Source organism: Geotrypetes seraphini, chromosome 2 (assembly GCF_902459505.1).
Source record: "Geotrypetes seraphini chromosome 2, aGeoSer1.1, whole genome shotgun sequence".
In the NCBI taxonomy this organism is placed as follows: domain Eukaryota; kingdom Metazoa; phylum Chordata; class Amphibia; order Gymnophiona; family Dermophiidae; genus Geotrypetes; species Geotrypetes seraphini.
Genome location: NC_047085.1, coordinates 223609049 through 223624795, shown reverse-complemented (window position 1 = coordinate 223624795; position 15747 = coordinate 223609049). Strand labels below are relative to the sequence as shown.

General features: G+C 47.0%; 1 protein-coding gene across 4 annotated transcripts in view; it reads right to left on the bottom strand.

Annotated features, from left to right (window-relative positions):
- PIGN (phosphatidylinositol glycan anchor biosynthesis class N) overlaps positions 1-15747 on the bottom strand; it is a 397785-nt gene that overhangs the window by 192138 nt on the left and 189900 nt on the right. For all 4 annotated transcript variants that reach the window (XM_033935002.1, XM_033935003.1, XM_033935005.1 and 1 more), the window contains one exon: positions 12534-12589. In XM_033935002.1, coding sequence (XP_033790893.1) covers positions 12534-12589 — 56 coding nt within the window. The remainder of the gene's footprint in view (positions 1-12533; positions 12590-15747) is intronic.

The window sequence follows — 15747 nt, the reverse complement described above, 5'->3', positions numbered from 1 at the left end:
GCATCTCTGAAAAGAAAGGTTTTTAAGTTGCTTTTAAATCTATCCAGAAAGCAGACTTGAACCAAAAGGCTGGACTAGAGGGGAAACACCCTGAACAGAGGAGAGGGAGATGCCAGGCCCTGGGGTGGGGGAAGACAAAGAGAGTGAGAGAGACAAAAAGACCTGGAACAAAGGTGGGAGGACTCGAAATGTTAGCAGAAGGAAGAGAGAGAGAAAAAAACAACCTTGAAACAAAGTAGAGGCAGATGTTGGACTTGGGGTGTATAGAGGGAAGAGAGAGAAAGAGACTGCAGAGAGGTGGAAAGATTCTGCACCAGGGAGGAAGGAGAGAGAGAGGCAGAGAAAGACTTGGAAGAGAGAACAAATGCTGGACATGGGGGGGGGAGGGGCTATTGTAAGCAGAAGAAAGACAGAGAGAGAGACCTGGACCAAAGAGGAATGACAGGAGGCAGATGCTGGACTATGGGAGGTACAGACAGAAGGGACAGAGGGGGAGAGACCCTGAGGAAGAACAGAGAGATGCAAAATCATAACAGCAGAGGGAGAGAGAGGGAGACATGTTGGCAATAGGAGTGGAGGAGAGAGGAAGAAAAGTTGGACTCATGGAGGGACAGAGAGAGATGTTGGTTGGGGAAGGGAATGAGGTCCGGAGGAGAGGAAGCATGCAGGAGGCAAAAAGAAAAAAATGTTGAATGCACAGTCAGAAGGAAGTGCAACCAGAGACTCATGAAAGCACCAGACAACAAAGGTAGGAAAAATGATTTTATTTTCAATTTAGTGATCAAAATATGTCGGTTTTGAAAATTTATAATCTGAGGTCTATATTTTGCACGATATTTGTCTATTTTTATACAGTTGTTACTGAGGTGACATTGCATATTTAAAAGTCATCTACCTTGACCTCTTTGAAAAATAAAACTAATATAAATTAACATTTTCTCTGCATACAGTGTGCTTTCTGGGTTTTTTTAATTTTGTGGTTACCATTATGAATTAATAAGATACTTTGTGTGTACATGAAAAATGAATGGAAGAAATTGCATTACAATTAGTACTATTATAATGGGGATGGGGTCATGGGCGGAGTTTGGGCTGGGGTACTTGATTGGTATTTGTTAGCCTTAGGGGGTACATGGCTTGAAAAAGTTGAGAAACATTGGTCTAGGTGACTATAGAGTTCACTCAGTAAGGGCCCCTTTTACAAATACACAGTAGCGATTCTCTCATGGCAAATGCACCAAAGTCCATTCAATTCCTAGGGGCTTCAGTGCATTTGATGTGGCAGAATTGCTATTGCAGCTTTGTATAAAGAGCCCTAAGGTACTGTCTCTGTGCTATGTCTTAAACAAAAACCAGATTGCCAGGGATGCAAAGCATTAACTGATTCAACATGAGCTTGAAGTTAGTTGAATACCATTCTCTCAAGTACGGTAGTTTTGAAAGAAATGGAAGGTTTGATACTGACCAGTAGTTATTCGGAATAAGAGGATCTGCATTACTTTTTTTCAAAGGCGACTTAAATGCTACTGGAACACTGTCTAAGTGTTAAATCTTAAAAAAGGAAGTCATATTGAGCACTGGAAAATAATTAATAATAATTAACTAAATTAATAATTAACTAATAAAAATAATGCACATTTAATTTTCTCCACCACCAAATTTCCCCATCCCGACCCACCCAGCTACTTTTTCATGCCACTCGGCTGGAAAATATTTCTGGGGAGAACACTGCCATTCTCATTCTTTTCGATCTATCTGCTGCTTTTGACACTGTTGATCATCACCTACTCTTTGATACGATGACATCAACTAGATTTCAGGGCTCTGTTATTTCTCGGTTCTCTTCTTATTTCTCCCATTACACTTTTAGCTTATGCTCTGGTCAATCCTCCTCCACTGTTATCCCACTATCAATGTACCTCAGGGCTCTGTCTTAGGACCTCTTCTTTTTTTCTATCTAAACTTATTCTCTTGGTGCTATGATCTCCTCCCATGGTTTTCAGTATCACCTTTAGACAGATGACTCCCAGATCTCTCTCTCTACGCCAGAAATATTTATAGGAATCCAGGCTCAAGTCTCAGCCTACCTGTCTGACATTTCTGCCTGGATAACACTCTCATCCTCCATACTGTAGGTAGATTTATGGGTATAACAAATTAGTGCAGCACAAACAAGTTACGTGCATATCTCATACCTAATAACTACTTCTTACACACTAAGTAATTCCTTATAATAACAATTCCTGCAAACTAAAAATAGCTTATAACCATGGAGCTGAGCCGGGCAGATGTCTTCGGAGTCATCTTGGACTCCTCTCTCTGTTTCTCTGCACAAATCCAAGACTGCTAAAGCCTGTTGTTTCTTTCCCTATAATATCACCAAACTCCAACCTTTCCTTGCTGAGCACACTACTAAAACCCTTATGCACATTCTTATCACCTCTTACCTAGATACTGCAGCTTGTTTCTCACAGGACTTCTATAAAACCATCTCTCCCCCCTTCAATCCATTCAAAATTCTGCTGCACCACTTATATTACACCAGTTTTGCTATGGTCACTTTACCCTTCTCAAGTCACTTCATTGGCTCCTTACCCATTCCTCTACTGCAAACTCCAGACTCCATTCCTTCTATCTTGCATGACATCTTCACAGTTTATATTCACAAAATATATCTGTCTAATGCAATCATAGCATATACAGTGCTCCCCCGCGAATTCGTGGTCCGCGATTCGCGGTATTTACTGACCGTGAATGACCGGGCAGGAAAGGGCAGCCGGAGCGCCGGTGAGTGAAGGAAATCACTCGCCGTATGCTCCGACCGCCTCTTCCTGTACTAAAGTCGGGCCTCACCAATCAGGAGCTGCGTGTCAAAACAGCTCCTGATTGGTGAGGCCCAAATTTAGTACATGAAGAGGCAGTCGGAGCATATCGCGAGTGATTTCCTTCACTCGCTGGCTCTCCAGCTGCCCTCTCCTGTCTCCCCTACTAAAAACCGTATTCGAGGTTTTTCAACATTCGTGAGGGTTCCTGGAACGTAAACCCCGTGAATATCGGGAGAGTACTGTACAGTATAAACTCATTGTAACGAACTCGCTTATAACAGAACCTCGCCTATAGCGGACAAGGTCCGCTGGTCCAGGCCGTGCGCCTTTATAAACATACAGAAAATCATCGCATATAACGGACTTTCGGATATAATGGACAACCAATTTGGTTCCCAGAGCCGCTTTTAGCTGTAGTTTAGTTTGGCTATAACGGACATGCAGGCTCCATCTACACGGCGCGTGGCGTGCAGGTGATATAGTATCAAAATGCAGCCCAGAAAATGACAAGAGTATTTTTCTTTCCAGTACAGTACGACCTAATGCTTTACAACATCTTTTAGTGTTCTGGTTTTTGCAATCATTTCGTACCATACCAATGTTTTGTTATTGATGTTCCTGATATGCTTGTGCAGTGACTGTTGTTCACTAATTGTACGTTATTTCAAGTTGACCTAAATAAAGTTTTTAAAAAATGCAACTCTGGATATAACGGACTCTGGATATAATGGACTGTTTTTCCAGGTCTCTTGAAGTCTGTTATAATGAGATTATACTGTATAGTCAGTATGCATCAGCATGGCACATCCACAATATTAGGAAAATGACCTTATCAAAAACCTTATGAATCATCAAAATGATCACATACCATAAAATACCTACATGGTTTAGCATTCTGGGCTAATAGTTTACTCAATACAACATCAACAATTTAAGAGCTTAGGAGCAGGGCTACAGATTAATTGTTTGCTCCTTCCAAATAAGAAAGGTATTCTGTTGACCGTGACTGGAATAAAAATTGTATTCTAACCTTTGCACTGTCTCTAATGTTGTTAAAAATTATAAAAGTGTAATTATTTCTTTTAAAATATAGCTGGTAAAATTGGATGCTAAACTATCTTTTGCATTTTAATTTCATTAGCTGCTGAACACTATGATCCAGATTGTATAAACTGTGTCTGAAGTCAGGCACTAGATCAGCGCATTTAGCTGACTAGCTGCCTAACTTTCTTAGATGGCTTAAATTGGTGCCATTAATTGAAAGCACCATTAAAAACAAATTTAAAACCATTAAAAATATTAATTAGCTGGTATGCGTCTAACTCAGTAGGTGCCTACCATTTTGAGGTAGGTGTCTATTCCAAGGTGCCTACCATCAAGTAGACAAGGTTAAGAGCGGATTTTGGGTGTGGTTTGACCTAGGTGCTGGTAGACACTTAACTTAGGCACACTCATTTAGGCCAAGAAAACCCTGGTTTAAATGAGAGTGCGCCTAAGGTTTCAATGCTTACTGGAGTGTAAGACTGCTTAGGTGCTGCAAGGCAGAATTCTAGTAGCCGATCGACAATTGCGTCCAATGATGCCTAGAAGTTAGGCGCCGTTATAGAATCAGGGCCTATGCTAACAAAAAAATAAAACTACAGCTCTACTGATTAAGGACTATCATACAAATGCAATGTTAGTTCTTAGGAAATATCTAGCCAGTCATCTGTTTTTTTTGAATCTTTTTCCTGTTTGAAAGCCTGTTCAGGATTATTAGGATTGAGGAGGAAGAGGGCTCTGTGCTATGATGTAAAACAACACCGTTAACCTTGGCTTGCTAGTGGCATCACAAGGTGTGTGGTCACTGAGCACAATTAATATTTTCTTGATTGTATCATATTTATCATTTGTTGAGAATTCTATATTTCATAATTAAATCTCTCATTTTCTTTTTTTGTTTAGGTTTTCAGGATATCCACAATGAATATACATGAGATAGACTTGCATACAATACAGATGGTGCATGCAAACGTATCTCATGCACATTCATTGAGGAAATCCTGAAAACCAGACTAGCTGAGTGTGTCCCAAATATCGGGCTGAGAACCCCTGTCATAGAGGCATGGAGTCATCCCACATCTAGAATAACTGTTTCCAAATTGCCAGTCTATATATTTTTTAAAATCTTTTGTAAAATAAGAAAATAAAATGCTTAACTGCATTTTTTTCAGGAAACATACAAATATGTTAGAATATAGCATTTGTGATGCACATTGGGAAGAAGAATCCAAATCATAGTTACCGAATGCTAGGGTCTATAGGAGTCAGCACCCAAGAAAAGAAAAAGACAATGCACTGAAACCTTCTACCCAATGTGTGTTGGTGGCAGATAAAAAAAAATCAAATACACAAAAAAAGTGGAAACAAAAATTAACTTTGTCAATTCAATTGCACTGATAGATCATAAATGGAAGAAGGCAAAACCTCAGACCGTATTGCTGCGTCTCATAACAGCCAAAGGCTATTGACAAATGCAATGTTATGGTTTCAATCATTGGTCCGCCTCCATCCTTTTTATATGAATGCAATAATTCATTAAGTGCTATAAAGCACAGTTACTTACCGTAACAGGTGTTATCCAGGGACAGCAGGCATATATTCTCACACATGGGTGACGTCATCTACGGAGCCCCGGCGCGGACAGCTTTTCAAGCAAACTTGATAGAAGTTTCAAGTTTGTACACTGCACCACGCATGTGCTAGCCTTCTTGCCCACTAGAGGGCGCATCTCCACCTCGTGGTCCTCAGTTCCATATCAAGCAAAGAAGCCATCCCCGGGGAGGCGGGCGGGTTGTGAGAATATATGCCTGCTGTCCCTGGATAACACCTGTTACGGTAAGTAACTGTGCTTTATCCCAGGACAAGCAGGCATGATATTCTCACACATGGGTGACCTCCAAGCCAACCCAACAAAAAGGGCAGGTGGGAGGATGGCAATTCATGAAAACAGGTTACGTAACACCGACTGGCCAAACCGGCCGTCGCTTCTGGACAAGGTGTCCAGACAGTAGTGGGAGGTGAACGTATGAACCGAAGACCAGGTGGCAGCTTTACATATGTCCTCCATAAGAGTGGATCGGAGGAAAGCAACCGAAGCCGCCATCGCCCGGACCTTATGCCCCGTGACTCGACCCGAGAGCGGGAGACCAGCCTGAGCGTAGCAAAAAGAAATACAAGCAGCTAACCAGTTGGACAAGGTGCGCTTGGAAACCGGATGTCCTACCCGATTAGGATCAAAGGACAAAAACAATTGAGGAACCTTCCGATGAGACTTAGTACGTTGGAGATAAAAAGCCAACGCCCTCTTACAGTCAAGCGTGTGAAGCGCCGCCTCACCAGGATGAGAGTGGGGCTTCGGGAAAAATACCGGAAGAACAATGCACTGATTGAGGTGGAAATCAGACACAACCTTCGGTAAAAATTTGGGATGGGTGCGAAGAACCACCTTGTCATGATGAAACACCGTGAAAGGAGGATCCGCAACCAAAGCTTGCAACTCGCTAATCCTACGGGCGGACGTGAGTGCAATCAAGAAGACCACTTTCCAAGTGAGAAACTTAAGAGGAGATTTGTCGATAGGCTCAAAAGGTGGTTTCATCAGGTGAGCCAAGACCACATTAAGATCCCACACAACAGGAGGAGGTTTCAGAGGAGGATGAACATTCCCAAGACCCCTCATGAAACGAGACACCAGAGGATGCAAAGAGAGGGGACGCCCCTCGAGATGCCGATGAAACGCTGCAATGGCACTAAGATGCACTCTAACGGAAGTCGTCTTCAGACCAGAATTCGACAGATGCAACAGATATTCCAGCACCGAAGACACGGGAACAGAAGTCGGGTCCAGGTGGTTCGAGAAGCACCAGGATGAAAATCTGGTCCACTTCTGGGAATAACACAGCCTAGTCGAGACCTTCCGAGAGGCCTCCAAAATCTCCCTCACTGGCTGAGAAACAGGGACCGAATTCAAGGGGAAAGGAACCAAGCCGTCAGATGTAAGGACTGAAGATTGGGATGTAACAGCGAACCCCGACTCTGAGAAAGCAGAGAGGGAAATACCGGCAGAAGCAGAGGTTCCCTGACACTAAGTTGAAGCAGCAGGGAAAACCAGTGTTGTCTGGGCCAACGAGGAGCAATGAGAATCATAGTGGCTCCTGTCGATTTGAGATGCACCAGCGTTCTCAAGATCAGAGGAAAAGGAGGGAACGCATAAAGGAACCTCCCTTCCCAGTCGAGAAGAAAGGCAACGGCCTCGAGACGGTCCCGGGAGAACATCCGAGAACAGTAGAGGGGTAGTTTGTGAGTCTCGGGTGAGGCAAACAGATCCACCTGAGGAGTCCCCCAGCGGTCGAAGACCTCGCGCAGCACCCGGGAGTTCAGCGACCACTCGTGCGGTTGTAGAAGACGACTGAGTTTGTCTGCCAGACAATTCATCTCTCCTTGAATGTAAACCGCACGCAAGAATATGTTCTGAGAGACGGCCCATGTCCAAAGGCGCAGGGCTTCCTGGCACAGAGGCCAAGAGCCCGTCCCCCCTTGCTTGTTTACGTAATACATGGCCACCTGGTTGTCTGTCCGGACGAGCACCACTTGATCGCGCAGGAGATGACAGAAGGCCCGAGCAGCCAGAAAAATGGCACGAAGCTCCAACACGTTGATGTGACAGCGACGATCCGCAGCCGACCATAGGCCCTGCGTTCGAAGACCGTCGAGATGAGCCCCCCACGCATACTCCGAAGAGTCCGTTGTCAGGACCTTGCGATGCGGAGGAACGCGAAAGAGCAAACCCCCGGACAGATTGGTAGAGTTGGTCCACCAATGGAGCGAGCGTCTGAAAGACGGAGTCACCGTCAAGTGGCGAGATACTGGGTCGCGGTCCTGACGCCATTGCGAAGCCAACGTCCACTGAGGAATCCTCAGATGCAAACGGGCGAACGGCGTCACTTGGACCGTAGATGCCATGTGACCCAAAAGCACCATCATGCGTTGAGCCGACACTACATGCAGCTGCGAAACCTGACGGCCCAATCGAAGCAGTGCCTCCAGCCGAGGAGAGGGAAGGAAGGCTCGGAGGAGAACAGTGTCCAGCACGGCTCCTATAAACTGGAGGGATTGAGTCGGGCGCAAGTGAGACTTGGGAAAGTTCACCTCGAACCCTAGACCCTGAAGAAGCGAGATAGTCTGTTGGGTTGCTGAAATAACTCCTTCCCTGGTCGGGGCCTTGATCAGCCAATCGTCCAGATAGGGAAAGACCTGCAACCCCCGGGAGCGCAGGGCAGCCGCGACCACCACCATACACTTCGTGAACACCCGAGGGGACGAAGCCAGACCGAAAGGGAGGACCCGGTACTGAAGGTGCAACTCCCCGACTTGAAATCTTAAAAACTTGCGAAAGTCGGGATGCACCGGAACATGGGTATACGCTTCCTTCAAATCCAGGAAGCACATCCAATCCCCCTCGTCCAAAAGAGGATACAGAATCGGAAGCGATAACATACGGAACTTCTCCCTGACCAGGAACTTGTTGAGCTTCCGGAGGTCCAAAATGGGGCGCAAGTCCCCGGTCTTCTTTGGGACCAAAAAGTAACGGGAGTAAAACCCCCGGCCCTTCTGATCACGAGGTACCAATTCGACTGCCCGGAGGCTCAACAAGGCCCTGGCTTCCTCTCGGAGAAGGGCCAACTGGCTCCGATTGGGCGGGCAAGCCCCGGGAGGCATGTCTGGAGGCTGCCTGGAGAAGTTGAGCGAATAGCCCTCTGAGACGGTCCGGAGCACCCATGCGTCTGACGTAATCTCTGACCAAGCCCCGGCAAAGGCCGTGAGCCGACCCCCGATGGGGAGGGGGTTGGGCGACATCGCGGCGGGGGCCAGCCCCCAGCCGCCCATCCCGTCAAAAGGACGGCGCTGGCTTGGATGCCCCTTGCGTGGCGGGCTTGGAGGGACCCCCCCCTACCCTGTTGGGGTGGACGTCGGGGTGGGGGTCTCGAAAAGGCAGGTGTCGATTTCTGAGGATACCGCCTAGGGGGCTGTCTAAATGCCCTTTGAGGCGTTGGCTTAGGCTTTGGGCGCACCAGTGACGCTAGAGAACGCTCTTGGTCAGAAAGCCTCTTGGTTGCCGCCTCTAAGGAGTCGTCGAATAACTCCGACCCGACGCAGGGTAGATTAGCCAATCGCTCCTGCAGGTTGGGGTCCATCTCGAGGGTATGCAGCCACGCCAGTCGGCGCATCGCTACCGCACATGCTGATACCCTCGAGGCAAGTTCAAATGCGTTGTATACTGCATGAAACAGATACAGACGCAGTTGGGACAGGTTTGACATAAATGTGGCAAACCTGTCCCTGTGCGAATCCGGGATCACCCCCTGGAATTCTGGCAGGTCCTTCACCATTGTTCTGAGGTAGGAAGAATAGGAGAAGGCATAATTGAGGACCCTCGTCGCCATCTGAGAATTTGCATACAGTCGACGGCCAAATTTATCGAGGGTCCGACCCTCTCTCCCAGGGGGGACCGCAGCGGAGACCCTAGAAGGCTGCGATCGCTTGAGAGCCGACTCCACCAGGAGCGACTGATGGGAGAGCTGCCCCTTGTCAAAACCTTTGGGGGGAATCGTCCGGTATTTAGATTCCATCTTGGTGGGCACTACCGCGACTGTAAGATGGGTCTCGAGGTTCCGAAGCAAGGTCTGAAGGAGGACCTTGTTTAGCGGAAGGCGGGGGGATTCCCGCGGGGGGGCAGGAAGATCCTGCTCCTCCAAAAATTCTGTAGTATAGTGGGACCCCGCCAACAGGTCCACCCCCAGGGCCTTCGCCATGTCATGGACAAACTTTGTAAAAGAAGCCGTCCGTGCGGGCGGAGAGGGTGTCCGAGACTTCTCAGCGGAGCCGAAAGGAGAGGCTTGGCGAGAATACCTCAACTCCATACCGGATCCCGATCCCCACGAGGCACGGTCCCGTGACCTCGAAGGGGTCGGGGACCGATCCCGCCTGAAAGACCCCCTGGGGGAACCCCCCGGGGTACGGGGTACGGAGGTCCTTCCCTTCCGCCCCGGTGAGGAGGCACGGAAACTCTCCCGGATCGGGGACCGCAAGAGATCGGGGTTGTCGAGTCGGAGTTCCTCGACCCGTAAAGCCCCGCCCTCGGGTGGCGTCGAGCGACCACGCCTACGAGGCGAGGCCCGAGACCGTTTGGCCTTCTTCAGGCGGTGCTTCGCCCGAGGCTTGCTCGAGGGCGAGGAGCCCCGGGAAGACTTCGAGGACGAGGTCGAGGAAATCCGGCGCACCCGGCGCTGCTTGTCCCGGGACCGTACACTACCCTCAGGCTGTCTCAACGAGGTCGGGTCCGAGGGGAGAGCCGAGGTCGAGGCCGAGGGTGCTTCGGCCGCTGAAGCCCCGGTGCCCGAGGCCGAGGTCGCCATCTGCGGGGCCCCCGAGACCGAAGCAGTCGAGGCCGAAGCCTGCTGCAGGGACTCAATGGCCCCGGACAGCTCCGAGGAAATTAACGCTCGGAGCAAGTCCTGGAATGCCGGGATCGTCAGACCCGGCGGCAACACCTGGCGATGCTCCTCAGAGGGCGACCTCGGTCTCGAGTATTCCCTCGGGGCTATCGCCTTAGACACCTTGGGCTGGGCAGAGGTCGATGTCCCCGCCGACGAAGAGCCCGAGGATGGCTTCCTGGTGGATCCTGGAGCTGAGGAAGGAAGTGGAGACTTACCCGAGGCTTGTTTTTGCGAGGCAACCGGCTTCGAGGTAGCAGGGGGACCCGATGCCGAGGTCGAGGCCGAGGTCGAGGCCGGGGCCGAAGCCGAACTCGAGGCCTTCCCCGTCGGGGTCTCGACGGCGAACAGATCCGCCATACGGGCCTTGCGGCATGTAAGGGCCCGTTTCTGGAAGGTGGCATACTTAGCACACGATGCTGTCGGGTGTTGGGGCCCCAAGCACCTTAAGCAGCACCTGTGAGGGTCTGTGATCGACAAAAGCCGGTCACACCTACCACACTTCTTAAATCCCGTTACGGGCCGGGACATGGGCCCAAAACGAGGCCGGGAACAGACGAGGTTCCTCGGCCACGGCTACCGGGAGCCCCCGGAGCGATCGGAACGAAAATCCTTTTTTTTTTTTTTTTTTTGAAAAAAGAAGAAAACAAAGAAAGAAAACACAGAAAACGCAGCGACCGTGTCGAAATTCAGCACACAGCCGCGGCGACAGAAGGCAAACACGAGCACAATTTTCCACAGGGCTTCTGGCTCCGCGGATGAAATTGAACTGAGGACCACGAGGTGGAGATGCGCCCTCTAGTGGGCAAGAAGGCTAGCACATGCGTGGTGCAGTGTGCAAACTTGAAACTTCTATCAAGTTTGCTTGAAAAGCTGTCCGCGCCGGGGCTCCGTAGATGACGTCACCCATGTGTGAGAATATCATGCCTGCTTGTCCTGGGATAATTGATATTTTAAAAAAAATTTTCAGTAAATTTTATAATTTTGTATAAATAAAGTTATTGTGATTGTCAAAGTTGGGGAGAATTTGGTTCAAAATGGTTTTTTTTCTTGGTTTTCTCCTCTAAATCTAGGGTGCGTCTTATGGTCAGGTGCGTTTAATGGAGCAAAAAATACGGTATGTTATTTCTCATTAACTTATAGTCTTCAGATCATGCCAACTACCAGCCAATTTATTCTTAGGCTTATTTCATTTTTTGGCTTATGATTCATCATCAGTGTAGGGATGGAGATCTGATAAGTTCTGATCCAGGGCATCAGAACACAGGCAGGGTCGGCACACAGGCAGTGCTGAACGCAGGCCAGGTCGGCACACTGACCTAGGCCCTGTGTGCGGATCTAGGCCTGTGTGTGTATCTAGGCCTTTGTTTGGATCTGAGGCCCTGTTTCTCATTCCCTTTCCTTTCTTCCATGCAGCCATTCTAAGTAAAGGAAAAATACTAGCATCTTGTCACAAGACTTTTGTCACATATTAACTTGACACACATTTACCCTCATTCCTTATCTTGTTTAAGCATCCTTTATATGGGCAACAATCAGACTTTGCCTACAGCTTAAGGCTAAGGAGCATGCATTATAACCTTTGGACTGTCACATGCTTATCTTATTTGAGCTGTCCTTATGTGGTAAGGACATCAGCTGACAGGCATTACAAAGGCATTGCATATGTGCAAAGACTCAGTGTTAATCAGGCCCTTGTCTAAGTGCTGAGTTGGAGGATGATCATGAGGTAAAAAGCATGTACCTATCTTTGTATCCACCAATGTAAAACCATGTACCTTTGTACCCACCAATCATGAGATGTGTAAACGAGGGAGTTACTATGATGTCATTAGCTTAGAAGCATAATAAATAGGGACTCGGAGCTAGCCCTTACTAGCGACTCCTCCCGATTCTAAGATTGCATGTGTGTTTCTTTTATGGCATTCCTACACATCAGACCTTAAATAATAATTTTCCAAAGTGTTCTGTGCAGTTCATTTATGCATTTCATTGTAAAGATCAATTGCAAGACTTTTTTTCCAACAGTTTATGAGTTAAAAACTTTTGTACTTAGCTTTAGACACAAACTTTCAATGTATTACTGCAATTAAAATCCTAAACTGAAATGTTTACCAGCCTAAAATCTGCAATGCCCAATTTAATGAGAAAAATGTATAAAGAGTGTACTTACTTGAATGGGGTAAACAGAAAAGATAACGTTGTCTCTTTTTTCTGAGCCATCTTAACCTGTATATATGTGGGGGAGGGGGGTAGAAAGATTAATCAGGACCTTATGAAGGTACTACTATCTGTTTCATCTACAATAATATTGCTAACTGAATAAATTTATTAGATGGAACTTGTAAACTGCTTTTTCTGTGTGGTTTACACAATCAAAATGGTTTACATATTTTAGACAGGTACTTATTTTGTACCTGGGACAATGAATTGTTAAGTGACTTGCCCAGAGTCACAAGGAGCTACAGTGGGAATTGAACTCATAACCTCAGGGTGTTGAGGCAGCTGCTCTAATCACTAGGCCATTCCTCCACTCCCATCCCTTTTTAAAATTTAAATAAAGATAAAATGAAATTCATTTTGACAAGGCAACCAGATGCTTTAAATTAGTTTAAAATTTCAGAACGGTTTGAATTTTTTTTTTTAACAAAATTATAATGGAGAGGAAAATCTACCCAACTTTACAGAAAACATTACTACTATTTAGAATGCCAATTTCACTGTTATATTTTAGAGAATGTACTCTCCCCCCATGAGGTGGATTAGGTCACTTCCCCCCTTTAACTAAGCCACGGTAGAGGTTTCTACCATGGCCTGGAGCACTAAATGCTCCGATGCTCATAGAATTGCTATAAGTGTCAGAGAAATTAGTGCTCTGGACCATGGTAGAAACCTCTATTGTGGCTTAGTAAAAGGGGGTGTTTATTTCTTCTCTATTTCTTCCTCTTTTTTACTATTGTAGTAATTTTTTTTTGGGGGGGAGGGGGGAGTTGGGTTTAAAAAAAAATAAAACCATGATGCTCAATTAAAAATAAATGCCTTAGTTAAACCATTGTTTTTTTCTGCTGAAACAATTATACAGAATTAGGGAATATATGAAACCACAAGTTTTTCAACTAGTAGTGCAAAGTCTACTTTTTATCCAAAACTTGATTACTGTAATGCTCTCTGAGAACAACCAGGCCAGTTGTATTCTCAACATGTGGGTGACATAATCTGATGGAGCCCGGTGTAGACACTGCGTAGTGTGTCCCATCACACATGTGCAGGTGCCTTCCTGTGTGAACGCAGGCCCATCAGTCTCTTCTTTTCCAGGAGCCAGTAGGATGTATTTTAGCAATCTCCCTTCAGTGTGTTTTTTCTTCAATTTTTTAAGTGCTTTCCCAGGTGGGTTTTTAACCCCTTTTACTTATTTTTCTTCAATATTTTTGATTCTGCAGTTTCCCTATTAAATCTTAGTAATTTTCAACCCTTCAAGTTTTCTTTCTTTTCTTGTGGCGTTAGGCCTTAACATTGATCTCAGTTTTGAGTTATGTCACATTTTACTTTCAAAATTGAGGAGTTTAATTTGGCCACAATTATTTTTCTCAATGTCTCAGTTGGCCCTCAGTGGCTTAAAGAGGTATGCTTAATGTAATCAGGTGATTGCTATAATGGACCTGCTTAATTGGTGCATCGGATGCCTAGAGCTAATCTAGGGCTAATCATTGGGCTAATCATTGGGCTAATCAGCAGGCTGATTCTTGTTCTCTCTGTTTAAAAATCTACAGTAGAAGTGTTTTTTAACCTGCGGTGCACGTACCCTAGGGAGTACGCGGGCCGCCTGTTGGAGGTACATGGGCTGACCATTTTGTATGGGATCATTAGACATTTCATCGGCCTTTGATATGGCAGATCCATTAATCCTGTTGAATAAATTGCAGAAAATGGTATGGGGGTACAGTTTTAAAATGGTTTCGATCATTATTAGTTGACCGTAAGTTTGTAGTGATAAATGGGGAGACTATGTCTGCAATATTTTCAGCAAAGAGGGTTGTACCGCAGGGTTCGGCACTCTCAGCGCATTCAATGTATATATCTCATCACTGGGAAAAGTTTTGATGGAGCTGGATTATCGTATTTATGCAGACGATATCTGGTTTTTCTTCTCTGCAGAATCAGGGAATATGAGAGAAAAATTGATGGAGTGCATGGCTAAGATAAAGGAATGGATGGATGAGAATGAGTTGAATCTAAATATTCAAAAAACAGAAATGATGTTTATAGGTAATGACAAAGAGTTATTGAGGGTAAAAGATGTTGAATTACGAAATATAATTGATAATTGTTTATTATTAATACTAGTATTTTAGCCCGTTACATTAACGGGTGCTAGAGTAGACATCTATTTTGGGGTTGGTTTTTTTTCTTTGTCTCTTTCTCCTTGGATGCTGTCTGTCTGTCATTCTTTCTGTCTGTGTCTCTCCCTGGCCCCCTGTCTATCTTTCTTTCTGTCTCTGTATTTCTCTGTTGTGCCATGCCTGTCTGTCTCTCAGTGGCCCCCTTCCTATGTCCATACTGTCCCATCCTATGTCCTTAGTGCCCTCAGTGCCTCCTATGTCCTTAGTACCCCAGTTCTTCCTTCCCATGTCCTTAGTGGCCCCAATGCCTCCTTCCCATGTCCTTAGTGCCCCCAGTGCATCTGTCCTGTGTCCTTAGTGCCCCCAGTGCCTCCTTTCCGTGTCCTTAGTGCCCCCAGTGCCTCTGTCCTGTGTCCTTAGTGCCCTCACTGCCCCTTCCTATGTCCTTAGTGGCCCCCAGTGCCTCCTTCCTATGTCCCCCTCACTGCCTTCCAGACTTTGACCCAACCCCAACCCCGAAGCCAGCCTGCCTGCCTCCCTCACATCCCCCTGTGTAGTAGACCCAATGAGCAGCATCTTTAAATTTGTACCCCCCTCCCATCCCCCCCTGTGCAGTAGAACCGGTGATCAGCCTGTTTCCATCTTCCCCCGCCCCCCGCCACCGTGCATCCGACGCCATGACCCTCCCATCCGCCCCTCCCACAGCGAGATGACCTCGGCGTTTCGTTTCCGGCTCCGGGTAGGTTTGTCGGCTGCGCCTCTGCCCGGGTTGGGGGGAGGGAAGGAGGCAGCCAACATCCGACTCTGGCCGCCGCGCCACAGGAGAAGCAGTGTCCAACTTAAAAGCCGGGTTTGGCTGCCGCGGTCGACATCCGCCTCGGGGGGGGGGGGAGGAAGAGAGAGAGCGGAGAGCGGCGACGGCAAAGTTACTGTAAGGGAGACGCTGCGTCTTTCAACAGGGAGCAGGACAGAGCGTATGCCGCGCATGCGCACTTCCTATGTGTCGCTACAGCTCACGGAAAACCGGCACACATATAGGAAGTGCGC